The 23,984-nt window shown below is 47.2% G+C and overlaps 1 protein-coding gene across 2 annotated transcripts in view; it reads right to left on the bottom strand.

The window, feature by feature from the left end:
• LOC138566858 (sphingolipid delta(4)-desaturase/C4-monooxygenase DES2-like) overlaps positions 1-22,066 on the bottom strand; it is a 204,083-nt gene extending 182,017 nt beyond the window's left edge. The window contains exon 1 of one of the 2 annotated variants that reach the window (XM_069644568.1): positions 21,802-22,066. In XM_069644568.1, the coding sequence (XP_069500669.1) occupies positions 21,802-21,883 (82 nt within the window). In that variant the 5' untranslated portion in view covers positions 21,884-22,066. The remainder of the gene's footprint in view (positions 1-21,801) is intronic. The other variant, XM_069644567.1, reaches the window with a different exon arrangement.
• Positions 22,067-23,984: the final 1,918 nt, after the last annotated feature.

Raw genomic sequence — 23,984 nt, 5'->3', positions numbered from 1 at the left:
AGAAACATCATTACTAAAGACTTTAAAGACATTAGAATTACTCGAAACTTACCGTTCGTGCAGTAAACGACGGACAGCAGTCCTCTGAAGTCAAGAGGCCTGCTCCCCTTATCCAGTGAAGAAACTGGTTACAGCACCCTGCCCTGAGGCAGATGGAGAGCACGGCGTTCACTTACCTAAGGTGAGAGCGTTAACCTTTGGGGTTCTACAGGAGAAGAGAAAGGGAAGAAGAGAGAGACATTCAATAACCCAGTTCCTTAATCCCATATTTTCTATCTGCAGACATCTTACCCTTCGAGTCAGACATACAGTGCACAGAGGTCCAGCCCAAAGAGCCAGCCATGTGTTACACATCACCTTTGAAGATACGGTATACGCCCAGTCAAGACCGGCGCCTCTACGGGAATCAGGTGAGCGTTACACTGGACCAGCGAGTGTCAATCGGCTTTCGACACCATTAAACATTCCCTGACAGAAGCTAGAAAACTAGCCTATTTTGACCCCGAGTGGCACACTGAAATTGTTGTAGATGCCAGTCCGGTAGGTCTAGGTGCCATCCTTGCCCAGACCAGTGGACAAGACACTCACCCGAGGCACATAGTTGCATATGACAGCAGAGCACTAGCTCCCCTAGAATCTGCATACTCCCAGGCGGAGAAAGAAAGTCTGGCAGCTGTCTGGGCGATGATCCAGACCCGGATTACGTAGACATTCATGATGAAGCATGGGCCCCCCTCGGACCACAGGTTCAACGTCAGCCAAACCCTGAGGATGACGCTGATGGCGGCTCACACCCGGAGCCGCGAGGACGACCACAGAGAAGCATCAAGAGGCTTCCCAGATTAGTGGAGGAATGTTGACAGCACATCAGACAGTTAAGTTAAAGTTGTTGCAAGGACATTTGTCCGGGGGTGTTGTTACGGGTGGCTGCCCCTTTAAGGCAGCCCTATGCGGGAAAGCGTCACTGAAGGAAGTGACAGGGGCAAGGGAGGAAGTGCCGGGGTTTTCGAAAGTTACTGTTATGTATGAATAAAGGGAGGTACGAACTCCACACGCTGGTGTCCGCATTTCATTCCGGGCTATCCAGCCCCACAACACCGCTGAGCCATGTTGATGTAAGAAAATTACGGAAAACTTGGGGAAGTTGATTTAGGAAATTATCGTTTTTTATACATTTCTGAAGAATTCCCATAGTTCTACATTTCAGTGCTATCTTTTCAGGCCTCCAACCACTTTGTTGTACGTGTGTGTTTCACCAATGCCAGAAGTCGACTGTTTCCACAACTATGAAAACAATAAGCCAACATCAGCAGATGGGTACCTATCACACTCCAAATTATGGAAGACCACTCAACCGCACACATCTGCAACCATACTCCATTCCTAACGACATATCACACAACACCTCTGCCATTAGAATGCAGCTATTCCCCCCACCCCCCCAGACAAAAATTCGGTCTAACTAGACACATAATGAACCTACTACCCTTGGAATCTCTCTTGTCAACTTCAAAGCACCTACCCACTTGCCTGCTCGATATGGGTAGCTAGTAGGGACCGGGCCACCCCACTTCGCGTTGGCTAAAATGCACAGATGCATTCTAAAATCCTCTGATGAATTTCCCATACGTGGACTTCTGTCCTCCGAGGGCGTTCAACCTACAGTGCATTGGGACCATACCAATGGTGAAAGGCACTTTACAAATGATGATGATGATGGTTTAAGGGTGTACCAATATCAAATGCCTAAGGTGAAAGTGAGTTATGAAACCCTTGTGTTCATGGAAGCAATGGGAGACTAAGCTCTACAACAACCTATGGCCTTCTGAGCAAGCTCAAAAGGGACTTTGTGTGTAGCCAGACCCAACTAGGAATAGAAATCAGTCATTAACCAGGGGGCGATGAGGTAACCATCCACTGAAGCAGCATAGGGGAAAGAAGGAGTAAGGTCTGCATTACTGGCTCGCAGATTTTACAGTAATGTCTCCAATGTAATTACAAGTACTGCAGATGGAATTTCTAAAAATGCATCCATTTACAGTTGTACCACTGCCCCAGTGGTAATGGTAGTTATATCTCTTGATACCACCTGTGCTATTCCAGAAATATCAATTTAGAAATGTTGTAAATTGACAGTTTAAGGTAGTGGTGCATCCCACTACTGTTAATGTTTTTGTGTATAAAAGGATCAGACCTGATCCATGTGTGCATTACACGGGGAAGGTGGTGAGAGAGTTGGCATGAGAGATGGCCACATTTTCACTCTCTTCCTGCATATGCATTCAAAGTGTTTCCCTATATTGAAGATAGGTGCTAGCACGTGCCTTCTCTAAAGGAAAACAACTTTAAAAAAGTTCTGGGGACTTTATACAATGTTTAACTCTATCGGGAGATACAAATTGGAACACTTAGGGTGAACAACCACCTTCAGATGGCAGTATTTACCCACCACAGTAGCCCCTTTAATTACTGCTGGAGGTATTTACCTCCTTAGTGGGGAGGGTGGTAGCCAATGAGTTTCCATGCCCTGATCCTGCCCTCTGTGGCCTCCCATTGATTCCCTAGCGCATCAGGTGACCGGAATCACTGGCATCAAATCGGAGCGGATTAATCCCCTTACATCTTGTTTGAGGTCCATTTGACCATAGCGCTTGGCTGTGTGAGTAGCCTGAAGCTCTGCTTTACCTATATTTTGAATATTGGGGCCTTTGTGGCAGCGTGTTGCCACTCAGCAGTCAGTGAGGAATCACAGTCTTTCAGTAGTTCCACCTGGGCAGCCCACAAAGGGCCACAGCTAACGGTAGCTCCCTACTAAGCAGCTCCACCCCATGTTTGCCTGTGTTCATCTGGGACGCCTGACACAGACAACCTACACTGACTGATAAGGGTGTGGGCAGGGAGTACAGCTATTACTGCACTCCACTGAACCCCACCACTCCTATTACTAAATTATCTTATACCTACTTTCATCTAGCCTAATTGTATAACCGGTATTTCATTGCACTGCCAAAGTTGAATCTGAGTGGTTTTTCATTATACTGTTGAATTTAAGTGACTTTTAAATACAGGTGCATTTTCCAACTGCTGTAGGTGCATTTTCCCACTACTGTGTGTTATGAATCTGGGTGCATGCTCCCACTGCTGTGTTTTAAATCTAGGTGCATTTTCCCACTGCTGTATATTTAAATCCAGGTGCATTTTCCCACTGCTGTGTATTTTAAATCTAAGGGCATTCTCCCACGGCTATGTGTCCTGAATCTGGGTACAGTTTTCTCACTGCTGTGTGATCTGAATGCAGATGCACATTTCCCACTGCTGTGATTTCTAAATCTAGGTGTATGTTCCCACTGCCATGAGTTTTGAATCTGGGTGCATCTTTCCCAACTCCAGACACCATGCCTCACACTGCCCAGATCAGAGAGGCATGCCTGCGCTCCAAAAACTAATCACCTACCCAGCCAGCCTCTCCCCACTTTCTTGACAAGCCTGCCCCTCTCCCCATCCATACTATCAGCTCCTTCTACCCCCTTCACCACACCTAGTTAAATGCTCCACTACCCCATAACATCCACCCCCACTACCCAACTGTCCAACCTTGATGCAGATCTCGCTCCTCCCAAATCAGAGCTGCACAATGGCGAGCGAAATGAAAACATTGACCCCTCCATACTCCCTCTCATCTTTCCTCTCTGGCCCTCCCACCCACCCACTACCCCGCACACACACCCCCCCCAACCATTTTTACACGTATCCCTCTTCCCACACTACCCTCTCAACCTCCCAACTCACCCCACCCCTATGGCCACATGAACGCCATGAAAGGGCTAAAACCTTGGTCGCTGCAGGACCCCCACCCGACTCTCTTCTCCCCTGCTCCATCCTAGATCCCAACCTCTGCCCCCCTCTAATCCATCCAAATCTCTCCACCCAAACCTGTCCTAGATCTATTCCCCTCTCCCCCAAAAACCCCAAAACCCCCAGCCCAATCTGCCCACCTACTGCTCGCATGCCCTCCTCTGAACAACCCATCCTTTCCTCTGCAGACTCCGCACTCCTCGCACCCTCTGTCATACAACAACACACCCTGCAACCCTAGCTCGGTCAAGCCTTCCCACTCACCATGCTTCTCCAACACCATACACCGACCCCTGACTTTAGCCGTAATACCCCCGCCCTCCCCGCCAGCACCAGGTCTGTTTCCAAAAACAAATATAACATCTTTGACTTGATCTCAGATGAAAACCCGGACATCTTCTTCATCACAGAGATCTGGTTTGCAGATGATTACGAACCTATTGCACATAAGGCCTTCCCCCTGGATACCACCCGATTGTTCAGAACAGACCCAGAAGAGGAGGGGTTTGGCTATCATACACAAACACCAGATCCCAGTCCTACTTAAGGACACCTCAGCCTGCAGCACTGATTGTGAATCAGTGCTTGTAAAATTCCAACTCTCCACAGCGATCTCCACAGCTTTCTACTCCTATACAGACACCCTGGCTACAACAGGAATTTCGCAGACTCCCTGAGTGATGCACTAGACCACCTTAAATCAGCATCCACCACTCAACATACTAGGAAACTTCTACATCTGGTTTGACACTCCCTCAAACCCCATGACTCACTCTCTCATGGATAACCTAAACGCCCTCAACTTGAAACAACTCATATCCCTCCCCACCGACACCACAGGCCACACTCCCAGCACTCTCACTCCAGAAAGGACCCCCCCCATTGAACTTTTTGATCGCTGGCTCTCCCGTGCCTTCATCCCCCTCACTCCAACAAAATGTACCTCTCGGAGAGCGGGCCCCAGCCCCAAATGGTACACAACCCACCTCAAATCTATCAAAACTCTCAAGCACCGACTGGAGCAGACAAGGAGATACAACCCCACTTCTCAAAACAAATTCTCTCTAGCAAGACTTACAAATGCCTACCGATCAGAAATTAGGAAAGCCAAAAAGCCTTCTGCTGGAACTGAATCCTCAACTCCCGCAACCCGAGCAAGGAAATGCACAGAATCATCACAGAATTCAAGATGCCAGGTTGTTAAACTCTTTCTCCCCTAACTCTCAATCTCTATGCGATGCCCTGTTGAAATACTTTCACAATATTGCTATTAATAGACACTGTGCCATCCTTTTTAAAATAGCACTGATGCCCCCTAACCCTCCCCGCTCTCCACCCGACCCCTGACCCACCTCCCTCTCCATGCCAGACTTCTATTTCTCCCCCATCTCGCACCAGGAGTTCCTCACGCTCCTAGCAGAAAGTTGTCTGTCAGGCTCTACTGAAGACCCCTGTCCCCACTGCCCTCCTCAGAAACATCCTAACAACAACCTGTGCATGCAATATTGGACTGTCAGTCCTTAACCACTACCTCATGAATCTTCCCGAAAGCCTTCAAAACCTCCTACATCAAAACTACCGTCAAAAAACCCTTGCTCGACCCACTCATTCCCCAGAACTACTGGCTATTTCCAACACCTGCTTCATTGCCAAACTCCTGGGCCGCACAGCATATAAACAGCTTTGTCTCTTCACAGAATCCAACAACCTTCTTGACCCAGACCAAACAGGCTTCATACCCCTCAGAGGAACGGAGTCCTCCCTTGTATCGGTCTGGGATGAATGAAAAAGAACAGTGGATGTGGACGGATGTGCAACGCTCCTCCTTCTTGACCTATCTGCCGCCTTTGACACCATTGACCACACCTTACTCAGAGGCAAGCTTCACTCCTTAGGAATCAAGGACTCTGCTCTAACATGGATCTCCTCTTTCATCTTGAATCGCTCGCAAATGATGCCCTTCCGACCTTTCTCATCTCTCTCTTGCCCAATTTCCGAAAGGGGTTCCGCAAGAGGCTTCTCTGTCTCCCATCCTCTTAAATATCCACCTTAGCCCTCTTCCTGTATTCATTCGGTGTCATAACCTCATCTGTTAAAACTACACAGAGGACACCCAGATCATCCTCAAGATATCAAAATCACCAGCCTCCACCCGCCCAGACCTCTCCTGCTACATTTCTGATATGGACCACTGGATGACAACCAACCACCTCCTCCTCAATCCTGGCAAAACTGAAATCCCTGCTTGTGGCAAATCTGCTCTCCTTCCCCAACCAATCCACTGGCAACACTTCTTGGGACCACCCCCCCCCCACACCCAGCAACATTTAAGAAACCTCGGATGCACGCTGGACTCAAACCTATCCCCTCCCAAAACATCAACGCAGTTTCCAGAACCTGCTTCTTCCACATACGCATCCTCAGGTGAATTTTCACGTGCCTCACCTACCCACGCCTAATCTCTGCTATCCTTGCCATCATCCTCTCCCACATAGACTATGCAAATTACCTCTATCTAGGCAGCCTGACATTCCAAATCAGGAAACTCCAAAGAATCCAAAATGCTGCTGCCCATATCCTCATTGACCACTCACCTACAGAACATATTAGCCCCGCAATCAGAGTTCTATACTGACTCCCTATTGGTCGACAGACTACCTTTAAAGCCATGTGCATCACTCACTGTGCCCTCCATAACACCGGACCTGAATTCCTCCAAGAGAAACTAATACGCTATCATCCCACCAGGAACCTCAGATCTGGCTCTGCTCTTCTCCTAGTTATCCCCCATTACAACTCCACTTGATTGGGAGGATCCTCTTTCTCCACCCAAGCCCCTGCTATCTGGAACTTGCTTCCACTCCACATATGCTGTGTTGATAACCACCTCTTTTTCAGAACGGCCCTCAAAACTTGGCTATTCCCTCCTACATCCTGAAATCCTCTTCCCCACCTCATTTCCACCACCATAGCCTTGTTTCACAAACACCAGCTTCTCTGTTACCGAAACACCACCAAGTCACGTGTGCAGCGGATGCCGGCTGTTATGGTAACCTGTTTTACACACACATGAATCACTGATAACCTCTCATACCTAAACCCACAGATCGATGTCAGCTACCGTCGCGGTGGCTCTCCCTCCTAACTCAACCCCAGTCTACTCTTTGCACACAATCACACATAAGCCTCGGGCCTCCTTCACTCTGACCAGTGTGCTCAGGCTAACGGTTGACAACTCCAGACAGTCTGATGGTAGCCTGTATGTTACCAATGAAAAGGTTTCAGGACATTGATCAGGACATGATATATGCTGTGGGATCCCATCCTTACACACACCTCGGCTGCACACCTAGGTAGCCGTTCTCATATCAAATATCTAAGGTGACTGACAAAAAAGTGCTCCGAATGTTCAACTAGATGGATTGTTGGGGGATAGGAAATGTGGTGCTCCAAGTTGAATGTTGGTGGTAGGAAATGTGATACACGTTGATGGATTTGTGAGGGTAGGAATCGTGACGGACTTAGATGGATTGATGAGGGTAGTTAATATGTCACACCTAGATTTAATTTTTGGGGATAGGAAGTTTGATGCACGAAGATGGATTTTGGGTTAGGAAATGTGATGTTGTTAGGCAAATTGTTGGGGGTGGGGATGGTGGTGCAGGTAGAAGGATTATAAGGGAAATAGGAAGGGTATAGCATGATCTAGCTAGCCTGTTCCAGTTACTCAGATGTTTTATGATGATATCCACAGCACTCTGAAGATCACAGGGAGAACCACCCCAATACACCTGAAGTCCTTAGTGGACAGACTGCCAATTGCACCAAGAAAATGTATTAGGATTGCCCCTTCTGTGCTTAAATATCATTCAGGATAGCTTGCCACTGCTCTGGGGCCTGGTACCAGACCTGACAGTTTCTTGATATTAGCCTGCTTATACACTTACAATGGGCCTCATTACACGGTAGACGGTGAGCCATGGCGCTAATAGCCGGCACCGCCTTGGCGGAAAGGGGATTTACCGCCCCATTCCAAGGTTGGAGGGGCGGTAAATCCCCTTTCCGCCATTGCCCTTCCCCATTCCCATTTCTGCCCCATAGGGCTCTATGGAAATGGGGAAGGCGCTAATTACGGCACCGCAATTTTGCGGTGCCGTAATTAGCTCCGAGGTCCCTTAGCGGGTTGGATTTTAACGCCTGCAAGAAGCAGGCGTTAAATCCTCCAACCCGCAAAGGGACCTCGTAGTACGGCGGTAAGGGTTAACGGTCACCGTTGCCATTAACGGTGACCGTTAACCCTTACCGCCGTCCGTGTAATGAGGCCCAATATCTGTAAGGACAGCCATGGGGCTGTACCTAGATATGCAGGTAGCCTGGCATTGCAACTATAAGAAAGCACATGCAGGTTAACACAGATGTTATGCTTAGAGCATTCACGCCTTATAATTTTAAACCTGCCCGTGACAATGGAAGATATATGCTGGTAACCCTCCATTGCACTTATATCGACTCTGGTTAGCCATTGTAACGCACAGTGGTTATATGCAGCTATCCTTGATATCGCACTCAGTAGACTCCTTTGGTTAGCGTTTATAGAATTTGGAAGATATGTACTAAGAAAATAAAGCTAAACTGCCTATTGCGCTAAGAGAATTCTCTTCATCATAGTTTCTAGGGTAGCCTGTCTGTCCCACCTAGAAGTGGTTCTAGGGCAGCCAGTCGATTGCACTTGGTAGACTTAAGGGAGCCTGTCCATAGTGCCTAGAAAGGTCGATAAAGTTAGCTGTCTTTTTCTTCCTCACAGACGACTGTGGATGACAGCGACACCAAAGAGAAGCTCCATCTGAGCTTAAGGTTTGCATAAACGCACCACTTTGGTGGATATCTGCCGCAGGCAGGGCCATCCATCCACATACTTTAGAATGCAGCTACAACTACGAAAAATGTGGTCTAGCTGGTCACGTAACCATTTTGCACAGAAACAGCAGACTTGCCTCAACATCTCTGCCATTAGAATACAGTAACAACCTACGACAAATGCCGGTCTAGCTGGTTACATTTCGAGTCTCGTGCACTAGCGCTCTGTCGTGACCTCTCTCAGCATCCAGCCACATGCCTGAACTCTTGGGTTGCTTAACAGAGTCTTGCCAGCCCTCCGAAGTCCTAATCTTGGCTATATGCACACACGCATTGTAAGCCTCCTCTTAGAACTTTCGCATACCTGGACTTCAGTCCCCAAGAACGTTTCTACCACAAAGCGTATTGTGGCCATACAAATGGGGAAAGGCGCTATATAAATGAGTACAATACAGTATGATGAATTCTCTCAGATTATGCATTTTAATGGAAAATAAGACTTAAATGCACCTCACATTACATTCCCCGAGTATTGTGAGAGAGTGCACTAGTGAGTGGGATATTAGGCGAGCAGTTGTTATTAATTTACTATCTAGGGTCATTACATTATTAAACTAAGTCAACATTTCCTGCATCACGTTTACTCTCTCCCAGGGGCCCCGCGTTCCCCGAGAGAAAGAGAGAAAGAGTGGAGGAGAGGGGACGAGAGAGGGATAGATGGAGAGAGGGGCCGGAAGGACAGAGGTCAGTCTCAGACTCTCAGATGTCTCTCTAGGCCATTCCACCTCGGGCTGTTGTGATGGATGGCAGTGGGTAGAATGCTCGACCTAAAGCAGATATGCCTTATCTTCCTTCTATTTGTGTCATGTTCAAAGGGCTCTCGAGGATATTAATGATTAACTTTCAATGTGTCAGAAAAGTGTTACCAGGGTGCAAAGGATTTCTAACCATGCTATGTGTCCTGCTGCGCTACCCCAGGTGCTGCAATCTTCCTTGCCGGGTCTCTCCGTTCATGAGGATTCTGCTCAAGGGGAAGAAGGCCCTTCTGGTGTGTTAGAGGGCGGTCAACATTAACTGTGCCCAAGGGATTAGAGGGTAACTCTGGAGACGTGTCAACTATGCCCAGCTGTTGAGGCAGCCCAGGCACCATCCAAGGGCCTCAGAGCTCAGGCAGCAGTGAGTATGGGCCCTCAAGCAATTTATTTTGCAAAGTGTGATCTGTAAGTGGTCAAACTCAAATCACTCACTCATTTCCTTACTATACCACTTATTGACTCACATGGCTCCCTGGCTCACTATAACACTCACCCGTGCACTTACTCAGTCACGCTCTCTCACTTGCTCATTATGTCAGTCAGTCACTTAGCTAATGAATCAGCATCTTGCTCTTTCAATTACCATTCAATTACCATCTCACTTTTGAACTTATTTGCAACCACACTCACTTTCTCATTCATTAATGAACTTGCTTGCTCATGCACTGTCACTCGTCCCATTCACTCGCGATCTCACTGCTGCTGGTTATCTTACCCAGTGGTGCACCCAAGCATCATCTTGAAATGGTCCCCCACGAGCTCCCCAAATCTTCAGCTGGCCCTTTCTTTGGTAAACAGTTTCTCTTCACAACATCGTACATGAATAGTCGGAGAGTTATTCAATTCCTGGGTTGGCTATGGCCAGGGAAGGAACTGGGCCAGAACAAGACCGGCAAAAATGGTCTTGCACGAGCGCCGTACCTGTAGACCCGAGGCCCAAACTCCTCCATGTAAAGGAACTGCTCTGCCATGAAGGCGTTTGACTTTACAAACCTGCAATTCAAAGACGTCCTTTGATCACGAGGACAGCTCAAAAAATGAAAGACCCAAATATGTCTCATGCTTTGCACACCTTCTACTGTCATGGTGTCTATTCTAACAGATGAAATGAGCTCCACATCAAGTGTGCATGTTATGCTCAGAAGGAATGCACATTTGAATTAATATCACAGACATCTTTGATAAATTGGTGGTCATTCTTATGTTCCCAAAATGCACTTGGTTTTCATGCAAAGCGGGTAGCATCCTATATTGGGGCACACACATTATTTGACACCTAGCTCCGCCCCTCAGTCCCACCCGCAGCACAGACAAAACGCGCTGACCCCCACCTTGAACCCACCCCCCCATTCCCCTCACGTGAGGGAGGGAAGCTAGTTCCCCTAGTGAAGACGAGGGTGCATTTCCAGCGCTGACTATGCGGCCTCCCCTCCTACTTCTTGGAGAAACGCCAGAGCATCCGAAAGGCGGGCATTCATGTCGGCTGTGACCACGTCTCCAAGGCAAAGGTTCTTTCACAGGCGGACACCATTCATTTAGGCCTCTCTCACCTTAATATGCATCAATGACATTCTATGTAAAAAACAGACACATGCGCAGTTCGAACCCGTTCATTCTAAAAAGTGTGGACCATCTATTACTATAGCCTCCACAGTTCAAACTCCCTCCCAAAGGGGAGCGGAGGGGTGGTGGTATGGGTCAGACGTGTGCCGTCCAAGCCTCCAACGTTTGGATGACCCTTTGCACTGTGACTCGAAACTCAGTTTACCTCACGTCTTTGACTTCGCTCACCCCTCCTTGCTCAACAAGCTGCGCCCCCTTGGTGCACTGTATAAGAGTAGCGGAGCAATCATCTATAAAGTAGAAGAAGCAGGTCTCTCTAGAACATTCCAGAAGTGCACAGGCCTTGATCAATGAAGCCAAGAATAGAATACGCCTATTCAGCACATGTCGAAACATTATTCAACGCTCCAGGTCATACATGAAAGCATGGCCCGGCCCGCATGCATCACCTATCGAGAACATGCGAGGATGCACACACCTGTCCAAAATATACATGAACACCATAGACCTATCCAGAACATTCAGGAACAGCATGTATCTGTCCACCACATGTAATGAACACACATGCTCCTGTCCAAGGTTGCAAGGAGCCTACATTCGCCTCACAAGAACATTTAGGAAGGCAAAACATTCGACCATGTCCCGGTAACTGCAGGAATGGCACACCTCGCGCAGCATGTACAAGAAGCATGCACTGCCAAATGCTGAGCTTAAGAGACATTTCCTGCACTTAACCTCAAACAAATGGAGGATTTCCTCAAACAAATGGAGGATTTCCTCAAACAAATGGAAGATTTCTTCAAACTAATAGCGGATTTATTGTGGTCAGAATTACGGGTGGCAGTAAATCCTCCAACTACTCCAGCCAAGATGATCAACAGTCCCGTGTTGGCACTCGTAAGCAGCCTGACAGACACGGTAAGCGGCGTGGGTGGTATTTGCACAGGAATCACTGCCAACCTTGTAATGAGGCACCACATATCCTCTAACCCCACCCCCCCCCCCCACCACATCACCCTAAAAAGGGAAAAAGTACCTGGAATAGAGCATATTGTATCCCCTTGCTGTGATGTCATAATAAGTGGATTATGCCTTTCATAATGCCCTGCTTTGACATCACAGCAGAAAGATACATCATTTGGAAATTTAAATATTTGCAGATTGCTTCGTACAGAAGCAATACAAAACAATTAGCGCACTCTTTGTCAGATACAGTATTATCATACAGCTGTTCAGCAAATATACAGAACATACAGACACAAGAGCAGTGTAGAGGCACACCACCCACCTGTCCAGAGTTTACATGAATGGCATGCAACATTCCAGACACACAAGTGATGCACACACCTGCTCTGCACGTGCATGCATAGTATGTCATGATGCCGTATATACATTGGCATAGTCCATCTCTCCCTCTCTATCTGACTCTCACTCACTCTCACTCTATTTCGCTATCTCTTTTCATGTGGGCGAGTGTCTGAGCGTCGCGCAGACCTGGCCCAGCCATTGCTGACAGGTGTGCGACCAGAGGGTGAAAAAAGCAGATATCTTGAGGGAGGGGCTGAGTTTTATTTTTTCAAAAGAAGCTCTTTATTTTTTAAAGCGCTCACACAGCCCGCAGGCATCAAGGCCCTGTTACAGGAATTGTTTGTTTTGTAGTTGCGTAATTGTTTTTCCTCTTAGTTGTTATTTATAACGTGCTTAAATACCCAGAGGTTTCTAAGCGCGGACCCAGGGATCGAACCTGTGTTGCTTAAAAGTGTCTGTCGCCTTGCTTCCAAGGCGCGCACGTTGCCGCTGAGCTATCCTCTAAAGAAACTATTAAAAAGGGAAAGTACACAATTATGATAACATTGTAAACCTACTCTTTTCCAAATGTGTACCATGTTTATTTCTAATGATAACTTCCAGCTTAATAAGAACTTTACAGTGGTCTTACTGAGTACATTATGAATTATTTCCCGATAGAAGGATATGATTTCAAGATGAACAGTCTGGGGCGCTCCACTAGGATAAAGGGGGAGGGGCCAAATAGCAGGGTGAATGAAGCCTGCTTTGCGTAACATGAAAGAGCGTTCTTAGAACAGATGAAGCCTGCTTTGCGTAACATGAAAGAGCGTTCTTAGAACAGATGAAGCCTGCTTTGCGTAACATGAAAAAGCGTTCTTAGATCAGAAGGATACCCAGAGAGCTTTGATTCTGGCCAATATGTCGATGATCAAAAGGTCTGGATGATTAATCACTAAGCACACAATGGATACATGACTTGGTGCTCATTTACATTTTCACAACATTCACTCTACAATAAAACCACTGAAGCACACATTCTGATTCAGACAACATCAGAATGTGGATGCGAGGGTAAAATAGCCGCAAAATCCGTCACTCTTACACGGGCCTGTCAGAGATAATGCCTCGGCTCCCAATGAAGTGCCCAGTTCTCAGACATCCTAACATACATATTCGCATACATCCAAAGAGTATTTCATGCATGTGTGACCATCAACTCACATGCTTACATACAGCACATAACTGCAAAGGATACATCTGTACAGCACATGCTTGAGGCATGCGTACACCCTTCTGTAATGTAACATTAGAGCATTCAACTGCCATGTGCAGAGAACATGTACCTAGTAAAATGCACATGTCCAGCATATAAATGATACATGCACTCCTCAAGAACATCCAGGTGCTGCGTGCATGCATCCAGAAAAACCCAGCAAGGCCACTACCTAAAGAAACAGGATCCTGTTCTGTACATACATGCTACGTATACATCGGCTCAGCGGCACTGTAGCACACACCTCACGCGCAGAGATACGCATCTGGGTCCCATGGTCAGGAAAACCTACATGCAGACCTCAAAGCAGATCGGTCCATCTGTGGAAGCCTACAACAAGCAGGGTTTGCACAAAGCCTTTGTGCGTCAGCCTTGCAGGGCCTGCCCCGAAGGAAGGAGGGGGGTCTGCTGAAGGGTGCTGCTCGCGCCCCTTCATGACGCCTCCGTCATTGAAGCGACAAGCCCTGGCCAATGAAAGCCAAGGCAGCTGGCGAGCCCAACAAGCATAGAACTCCTGAGCGACCCCTGGAGTTATATATTTATTTATTGATTTTAGTGTGATTTACAAGGCCCGCAACTTCAATGACTATCTCGTTTTGGTGACGCAAGAAAAGGTAAGCCGGCGACACTGCTCAACACGTTTGCCCCTCCCTACGTGTGTCAAGTGGTGCAAATAATTTTTCCTGAATACATCATGGGGTCCGTTGAGGGCGTGGTCTGAGTGTGGCGGTGGAAGAGCTGGTGATGGCAAAGCCAGTAACTCTAGGGTGGAGAGGCGAGGGCACAGGGACGGTACCTGTGTTCCCTGGTTCACCCCTAAAAGTGGCAGCCCAGCAAATGCCACCCAGAAAAGACTGTGCCGCAAGAGGGGGACCAGTGAGTCGCACAGTGCTCGTATGAGGGTACTGGGTGGGATCGGGGAGGGGGCTGGCAGCCTGGAGGGAAGGTAGAATGGAAGGTGGGGCTTAATCTGTAGGCTTTGGGGAGAACGGGGAGGGGGCTAGGAGTCAAGGAGCATAGGGGACAGGGGTGAGGGGGTTCAGTGGCGGTGTAGTGGAAATGATGACTGTGAGGGTTGGAGGGCATGGTGAGTGATTGGGGTGTAGGAATTGATGATGGTGAGGGTTGGAGGGCATGGTGAGTGATTGGGGTGTAGGAAATGATGATGGTGACGGTTGGAGGGCATGGTGAGTGATTGGGGTGTAGGAAATGATGATGGTGAGGGTTGAGGGCATGGTGAGTGATTGGGGTGTAGGAAATGATGATGGTGAGGGTTGAGGGCATGGTGAGTGATTGGGGTGTAGGAAATGATGATGGCGAGGGTTGAGGGCATGGTGAGTGATTGGGGTGTAGGAAATGATGATGGTGAGGGTTGAGGGCATGGTGAGTGATTGGGGTGTAGGAATGATGATGGTAAGGGCTGAGGGCATGGTGAGTAATTGGGGTGTAGGGAATGATGATGGTGAGGGTTGGAGGGCATGGTGAGTGATTGGGGTGTAGGAAATGATGATGGTGAGGGTTGGAGGGCATGGTGAGTGATTAGGGTGTAGGAAATGATGATGGTGAGGTTTGGAGGGCATGGCGAGTGATTGGGGTGTAGGAAATGATGATGGTGAGATTTGGAGGGCATGGTGAGTGATTGGGGTGTAGGAAATGATGATGGTGAGGTTTGGAGGGCATGGTGAGTGATTGGGTGTAGGAATTTATGGTGATGGTTGGAGGGCATGGTGAGTGATTAGGGTGTAGGAATTGATGGTGCGGGTTGGAGGGCATGGTGAGTGATTAGGGTGTAGGAATTGAGGGTGAGGGTTGGGGGCATGGTGAATGATTAGGGTGTAGGAATTGATAGTGGTGAGGGTTGGAGGGCATGGTGAGTGCGTAGGGTGTAGGAATTGCTGATGTTGAGGGTTGGAGGGCATGGTCAGTGTTTAGGGTGTAGGAATTGATGGTGGTGAGGGTTGGAGGACATGGTCAGTGTTTAGGGTGTAGGAATTGATGGTGGTGAGGGTTGGAGGGCATGGTGAGTGTGTAGGGTGTAGGAATTGATGGTGGTGAGGGTTGGAGGGCATGGTGAGTGTGTAGGGTGTTGGAATTGATGATGTTGATGGTTGAATAGTGAGGGCCTGCATATGCTGAAAGGGTGGAGGGAAAGGTGCTCGTGGAGGGGGGGACTGGTGGCAAATGAGTTTACAGAGTGGTTATGGAGATGTTCAGGCAGTGATCGAAGTGAGCGGGAACGGTCGGGTGGTGTTCCACTATTGTTTTCTGGTTACCATTCCTCTTCTTTTTACGCCCATATGCAGCATTCTATATAGAGGACTTGTGCATTCATGTCCCTGTGCAAGTTTAAAGTTGGAGCCTTAACTAGTCACTTAGACTATTACAAAGCCCCTGCAGCAACACCTTGCCCCATGTTGCACTAAACTTCCGCCTACCCTCTCACCACACTTCTACCACTGTTTTCAGGGCAAGGTGGGAGAGGGGCACATGCCATAGTGAGGGTGCATTGGTTGAGGAGGAGGGAGTAGTGAGAACACGCTGATGGTGTAGGAATGTGGGCATGGTGAACTGAACGGAAGCGCGCTGGTACAATTCCATGCTATCTGTGCCGAGGTACCCACATCAATGATTCCAGCACCCTCTACAAGAATGACTCTTCGAACACCCAGGGCTCAAGTCGAGGGTACACCCGGGGGGACGGAGTCCACCCACTTTATTCAGAGAGGGGACTGAGTCCCCCCCCAGCTAAAAGAGAAACATTGGATGTTCCCTTTGAATTTATGAATTAAAGCCAACCTCAGGGATCAAAACACAGTCGTCAGGGTTGTAGGCCGGACACTTCACCACTGCACTGTATAACCTGATGAAAAACAGCAAACAACTAAAGGTGAAATGTCCCATTTCGGTACTGCAAGTCCCAGGGAGACATTTGTATTGGTTCTTGGAGTTTAAAAAATGCACACCTTTGAACGTTTTCAAAAACACGATTGGAAGAAAATATCCTGTCTTGGTTTTGTGTGTGTGTGTGTGTTGATTTTATGAAAGGTAAATGCCATTCGTTCTGTGCAATCTGGGTGGTTATGCAAAGCCAATTTATCGGAATGTGCATATTTTCACGCTCTAAAACACGTGTATGAGCGCAATACAAATAAAATATCATATCATATCATATTTCACCTTTATATGCTAATTTCTGGCGACGTCACATCCCATTGCGTTTGTTAATGAGCCCCCCCACTTTATTTTTTAGGACTTGACTTGACCACTGCTAACACCTCTTCTCTGGATCAAAGCCAACCTGCACTGGGAGGTGGTGCACAAACGAACGTCCTTGAGCGAGCTGGGACCCTTGGGCAGAATCTACAGGGGAGGTGGGCATGGTCATCCGGGGGGTTCGTCCCCCACAGCTAATTCTACGGTGCTTTTTAGATTGAACGTTAACAGGTACCCTGGGAGAAACAGCAGCAGACATTGCATTCAACCTTGCTTGCCCCAAGTTTACATTCACACAATGGATTCCCCATAATGCCTCGGAACTTGAACGCGAACCTGACGCCAGGTCAGGGTTTCGGGGTTAATAAATGACAGGGCCCGCCACATTGAGACCGCTGTAGAGTGTCCCCTCCCCCCCCCCCCCCCGCTCGTGTTCTCCGTTTCCGTACCTCAGGTGCAGACAGGGAGCTCACCAGGGGAGGGCGAACCGAGCGGGTAGGTGTGCAGCAGGGGCAGCCGGTTACATTTCTCACCTGGGTCGGCAGACAGAGGACTTTGCATTCTGTCAATCATTAACAGCAGCGACACAGGGAAGAGGATGCGAGCGTGACCTGCCCACAACCATCTACCTCCCAGGATGCAACCAAAGACGTCATTCCTCTGCCCAGTTTTTTTGATGGGGATCCCAGCCCTCAGACATTAACACATCTTTGTGAAACTAAACACCCCTTAATCTGTTCCACAAACTGGGACACATGATGGGTACTATTTAAGAACACTGGGCTGCCAAAATGGTGGGTTAAAAAGACGTTATTTTCGTTGCTGGGCTAATTAAAAAGGGCCAGAGACTACGCCGACTGCCCCGTCCCTCGCCAAGGTGGTTGTGGGGAGGTGGGTGGAAGACAGAATTGAGCGGACAAAGGAAGGCATACCTATGAGGTGGGAGCCGTTAGCATTGGTTTATGGCAGTGGTCTTCAAACTTTTTAGGCCTGCCCTTCCCCCCCCCAGCAGAATGTGGGCAAGCCGCCCCCCCCCAAAATGCCAAATGGACAATAGGTCTAAATGGCTATGAACTATTGCGCACCGTCACTGCACCATACTCAAAGTAAAGTGCCTGGGCTCCCCCACCTGCTCCCATCACAGTCTCTGACCTCCCTCATCCCACTCCTAGCCCAGTCCCTGTGCTTTCCTCACCCCACACCCCCACAATCATTGGGCTCTCCAAACCCTGCTCCCACCACAGTCCCAGGGCCATTGGCGGCTGGTGAATTTTTTAATTGGAGGTGCACACATTTTTCCACCAGATATGCCATAGTGACCGAGTGCCGCGAGGGAGCTCAAACCAATCAAGGGGTCTTCAGGGGGGTTTCCTCCAATGAATTCTTTTAAAATTCTGGGTTAAAATGTTGTATTTTAGAGCATAATTTCAAACAAAATGGGTAAAAACGCCAAACAGTTTGGAATTGGCGCTAGGGGGCACAGGGGGCAGGCATGATATTGTTTACTGGACAGCTATGATAGAGGTCTAGTAAAAAGATACCATCCCTGTCCTCTGGGCCCCACTAGGCCTAACACAATCAACATGATTATGTCTGTATGCAAGGCAATGGGGGCCATGGGAGAAAGCATGGTATTTTTGACTGGACATCTATGATACATATCCAGTAAAGAAAACTACCATCCCTGTCCCCTGGGCTCCACAGCGCCTCAGAAGAGCTAATTTTGGCAGGTGGGTAGAGGGATTATGCAACCCCTTTTTGTTAGTTGCCGCTCTTCGAGTTTTAGGTAAGGGGCCAACAGTTGGGATAATGGGAGAGTAATGGTTTGGAGCAGATGAAGGTTTGAAGAGTTAGGGGATTGTGTTTAACGGAATCACTGCCATTATTGGTGTTGTATGTGTCCAGGAGCAAGATGGTGCGCCTGTGTGTGTATGTTATTTAGTTGTGAAAACTTGTATTTGTAAAGGTAGAAAACAGGCATTAACAAAGTCAACCGTTTTGGCTTGTGTGTAGTCAAAATGTTTTGTGTGTTGCTACTGTAGGCATTGAGATCACAAACCCATGTACCCTCATGAGTTGCCAAGTGTTACCGTCACATGTCTGAGTTACTTTCACTTTTCAGGGTATGTTACAGATTCACATCATATTGCATGTAATGTCATTATACACTAAAGGTACTCATATTATTTTCAAGTACTCACACAAAACGACAGCTTTTTCAATCAGATAAAAGCAACTCATACAATTCACTATTTCAATAAGTTGGCCTCATACTTGCATTATATAATTACAAGTATGTGGTGATCTGTATGGAGTTTCTTGTAGACATAAAACGTCTAAGTGATGTCACAATCAGTGTTATTACGTAATAGTGGTACTCAATTTACCAACCTTGGATGGATGAAGGCACCATTCCAGGGGTCTGCAACCTTCGGCTCTCCAGAGGTTTTAGACTACAACTCCCATCATCCCTAACCAGCACAGTCAATAGTCAGATATCATGGGAATTTGAGTCCAAAACATCTGGCGAGCCAAAGATTGCAGTCCCCTGGCCTAGTCGGTCCCACCGAGGTTTTGAGCCTGTGTCGTATGGGATTGGTCCATTCCTAAAAGGAGCACATTGAAGGTGAGCTGTGCATCTGGCATGCCACTATTTGCGAGGTGTTAGCATATGATGCCCAGGTACTCACACCATTAGGGATCTGTTGCCATTTCCTAGATACTATCATCTTAAGCTCTGGTTCTCATATCATATGCCTGGTTTTGCCATTACATGCTCATGCGTTCACACTGTTTGGCAGATATTGTTATGCTTTGTCCGGGTATTCACATGATATGGCAACACGACTGCTTCACCTCGCAGCCTATCTGCTTCTCTTGTCTTCCCCTGCAGCGCTTTGAAGTAGCTTCAAGGCACCCTTTGCAACCTAACCCTACGTAAAATAGCCACAACATGCGTCCTTCTCCCCTACCACCTTTTTCCTCCCACAGGTCTTCTATCCCTCATACCCCCGGGTGCATTGGGACGGCCTCTGAGTGCTTTGTTCACCGACTGAAGAGAGCAACAGTCACTTGCTAGGCTGTCAATTGAGAGCAACATTGTTGGAGAACTAGATTAGGCAGCAGCAATAGACACTTTTGTGGCAGCAACGTCTAGGAGAAAGCCCTTCATTTAGCCAATAAATGACATATATATATATATATATATATAATGAAATATTGCTCTCTACTTCTTACTTTTGAGAGAAAATCAATAAAACATGATTTAAATTGCAATGATCTCTCCATGCTGGAGAGGGTCTGCCAGTGTATGGTAGCCACGTGAGAGGAACATTCTGGCGTTTCGCACTGAGCGCAATATTGTCTAGAAACAGCCTCGCTGGACCTCAGCACAACAGCATTTCATTCATGGCGCCGACTGAATTTCTCCACCACATACATACTCCAGAGTGAACAGAGACCCCTCCCCCCCGCCCGCCCTGCCCCTACCCCTACCCCTTCACCTGGCTCGGTGAGAAGGTACTTTGTAAACCTGCTGAAGGAGCCCAATTAGCCAAGCTGGCTGGACCGGCAGCACCAGAGAAGCGGCTCGCGCACACCTCAAACCCCGCCCCCCGCCCCCTCCAGGACCGCCTGGGATTGCAAGCCCACAGATTAGGACTGTAGAGTCAACTGGACATGCCACCTGGCATTAGCATTTTTCAGGAATGGAAAATAGTACTTTTATTAGCATAGTTATTCGTGTATTTTGTTGAAGCCAAATACAGAACAGCAGGGGCGTTGCTAGGGAGGGGCTAAGGGGCTATAGCCCCTGGTCTTTTGGTTGTAGCCATGGATAGAATCTCAGGAGCTACAACCAAAAGGCTACCTAGCCCCGAGTCTCGACAGTTCCGACTTCAGTGTAGCCCCGGATCTTTTCCAGACCTAGCAACACCCTTTTTGGAACTAAAGTTCAGAACCTGACAAAAAGAAGACTTGTTAAAAGCAACAATGATCATACTTTTCCTAAATTTCAAATGGGAAATCAAAAAGGACAAGTGCCAGAATCGAAAGGGAAAAAAACTAGGCTGGCCTTCTCACTCCTTGCCACGGTAAACGTCAGAACTCTGAATGCAGGGTACACCAAATGTTTTCTTATCAGCAGAATGTGTGTGACTATAGCCTTAGAATTAGAACACATACATTCATTCATCAGATATCAAGAGTTTGATTTCCTTAGAAAAATACACATTTATAACCCGTTGTCAAAATTGGACATTTGCTACTCGCATCAATAAGTGACTCAAACTGTTCAGCCGAAATAGAATTGAGCTTTAGGAAAACAGATCGATAAATATTCTATTTAGGGTTTGCTTCTCATTTTGACGGGAACATTTTTGTTATTAATGATATGTATGTTGTGTAACTATTTAAAAGCCTTAATAAAAATTGGATTTTTTGGAATGTCAAAATAAGAGAAAACACTTCACGCGAAAGAAAAAAGGAAAGAGGTTCATTAAAACATTTGAATTAAGTAAAAAAAATGCCCTTTTCGCTCAACTTCGCAGACGGAATTTAATCCCCCAGAGCCCACCAAATAACTATTTGACGCCATCATTCCGTGTCCCCCTAAAGAAATCCTTAAAAGACCAGTATGTGAAAAATACGCCTAAGGTGCGGTCGGCACGTAATTTGGTAAAATGTCTTAATGTACTCGCGCAGGGCTCTCTGCCTGTGGCTGGCCATGGCGGCGGAAATCCAACGCGCATGCAAAGCCGCAGGTTGCAGACCCCTGTACTAGTGTATGTAGCACGTGCCATCACTCTGTGGTACATTGAGCACAGTGTACGCGCATTAAGGGGTGGCTTTTAAACCCTCTAACCAGTAGTGGCCAGGAGGAGCATTCATGACAATATCACTTAAATAAAAAAAACAATAATAACAAAGCCGACTCACCTAAGATCTCCTTCCGTCTGTCAGAATGAGGCTGGTCTGTGTACACCCACTCAAAGTCTTTCCTTACCACCGAGTTGCCCATGCTGGCGGCTGCAGGTGTGTGCGCTGCCTGTGCCCTGGAAGCTACGCACCTCCTGGCTGCAGCCCGCGCGGCAGGTGGTGGAGAGTACGAGAGGAGTCACGCAGGCAGGTAGCCGCCTTCCTAGATATCTCGCGTTCAGCTTTGAGAAACGCCTTTCTGCAAATAGAACCACCCTGTTAGGACTAAATGTGACAGCAATTGTGTTTTCGAGTGTGTTCAATCTTGTAGAACTTGTTTGAACTGCTGGGGTTTTGTGACATGTCACAGGTGCACTGTGTGGCTTCTCTTACCGATGACTCGCTCTCCCTGCGCTGCAGAAGCATCTAGGCGTTTCTTGTGATAACAGATAAGGTCCTGCTGTTATCAGTGTGTCTCGGGTTGCTTTTTTGTGTATGGCAACGAGATGGCAACATGTCACAGGGATTATACATTTTGCACAGCTTTGGTATCAGTAGCTCAAGTTCCATTTGACATTAACTAAACTACGACTCCCAGAATGCATTAGTGAGTAAAATGAAAGACAAGGACTGGTAAAAATGGAATACCAGTGGCATGAAATCCTTTGGTCAAACTATAGAACAGATTATGCGCTCACTGGCTGCAGAGCTCTCAAGTTGTCCCTTGCATGTTGAGTGATAACATGGCTGAATAATGACGTTTGTAATAAAGTGGAGTGTAATGACGACGGCCTACAAACATATTGAGCAAAAGAAGAAGGGTTAAGTGGTCAAAATCACAATAACATCACCAAGAAAAGGTGGCAGATAAAAGGGGGGTTGGAGGGAGAGGGTTACGTGAGGGGAAACCCCACATAGAAAAAAAAAATGTATTTGATTGGATTAACCTTATTGCCAAAGTAGTTTTTCCGGATGACTTTGCCACATGTAACAGAGTGAGAATCTCACCAAGTATTAACTGTATCTGTGCATTCTGGAATTTGTAGTCCTTCATTTGTAACCAGGGCCGGCCTTAGCACTGACACCGTCCGGGGTGAGAAAACAAAATTTTGCGCTGCCACTCCCCTCCACTAGCACCCCGGGGTGGGGGGATCAAATTAAATAGAGTGCCTTCAATAGAGATGCAGATCCAACCAGCATAGTGTAGAGGAGGAGCCAAGTACCCCCACTCCACCTGCCGCACCTGCATTACCTGAAACGTATGAACCAGAATATGTGACGTATACTGAATAAGTAAACCAGCAAAGAGAAGAGAGAGGTCTCTGTGCAGTACCCATAAGAATACCTATACCTAAGAGAATATGGGAGGTGAAGTGCCCTTTGAGGAAACCATACCTGCATCCAAGACAATATGATGGACATTTGAATGAGATTCCTGATGAAGCAAACAAACTGAAAGACCAGTATGAATGGTGACGTAATACAAAGCTGAATCAACTCCAGATAGAAAGATAACCAGACCAGAGAGACAGACGATTTATAAAGAACGAAGAAATACCAAGGATAAGTGACATCTTGGGATCAAGATAAAGAAACTTATGCCACAAACATAATGAAGATACTTAGTTTAAACATGTACAGATGCAATGAAACACAAGCAGCAAAGCAATCATGAAGCTAGCCATATGCTTTTAAATAAGTTAGACCGTGACAAGCGCCAACATATACATATATATACCTCATAGATACATATGGATTGAATAGAGAATGAAGGTTCCACTACGTATATAGCAGTCTTGAGCAACGAGGAAGGCCTCAATTCAGTGTCACAGTTACAAAAGCAATTGAATTAAACACAATATATTTCAGCTAAGGAGTTGGCTGAGCCATGGAAGCCAAGGTCTTATCAGAACTGGAATTGGCTGACATTGGATACAATTAATGTGAATGAACAGAAACTCCTGTTCAAGAAGGTCAAGCAGAGCAAAAGACATCAGAGGACTGTTGAAGAATAAAATCAAATACACAAAAAGGCTCAATTTGTGGTGTTCAGTCACGTGATGGAAGAAAGTTGGACGGATGAGAAGATCACACCTACACACGGAAGCCTGAGAGTACCCATACTCCTAAAAAAGTCCCAGAGAACAGTAGAGACTCAAGGCTAACTTCAAAGTGCTAATTGAAACTGAACCATTGAGGTGATG

The sequence above is a fragment of the Ambystoma mexicanum genome, chromosome 2p (assembly GCF_040938575.1).
Source record: "Ambystoma mexicanum isolate Mex_15411 chromosome 2p, UKY_AmexF1_1, whole genome shotgun sequence".
NCBI lineage: Eukaryota > Metazoa > Chordata > Amphibia > Caudata > Ambystomatidae > Ambystoma > Ambystoma mexicanum.
Note: the sequence above shows the minus strand (reverse complement) of the source record. Positions and strands in the feature narration are given on the sequence as shown.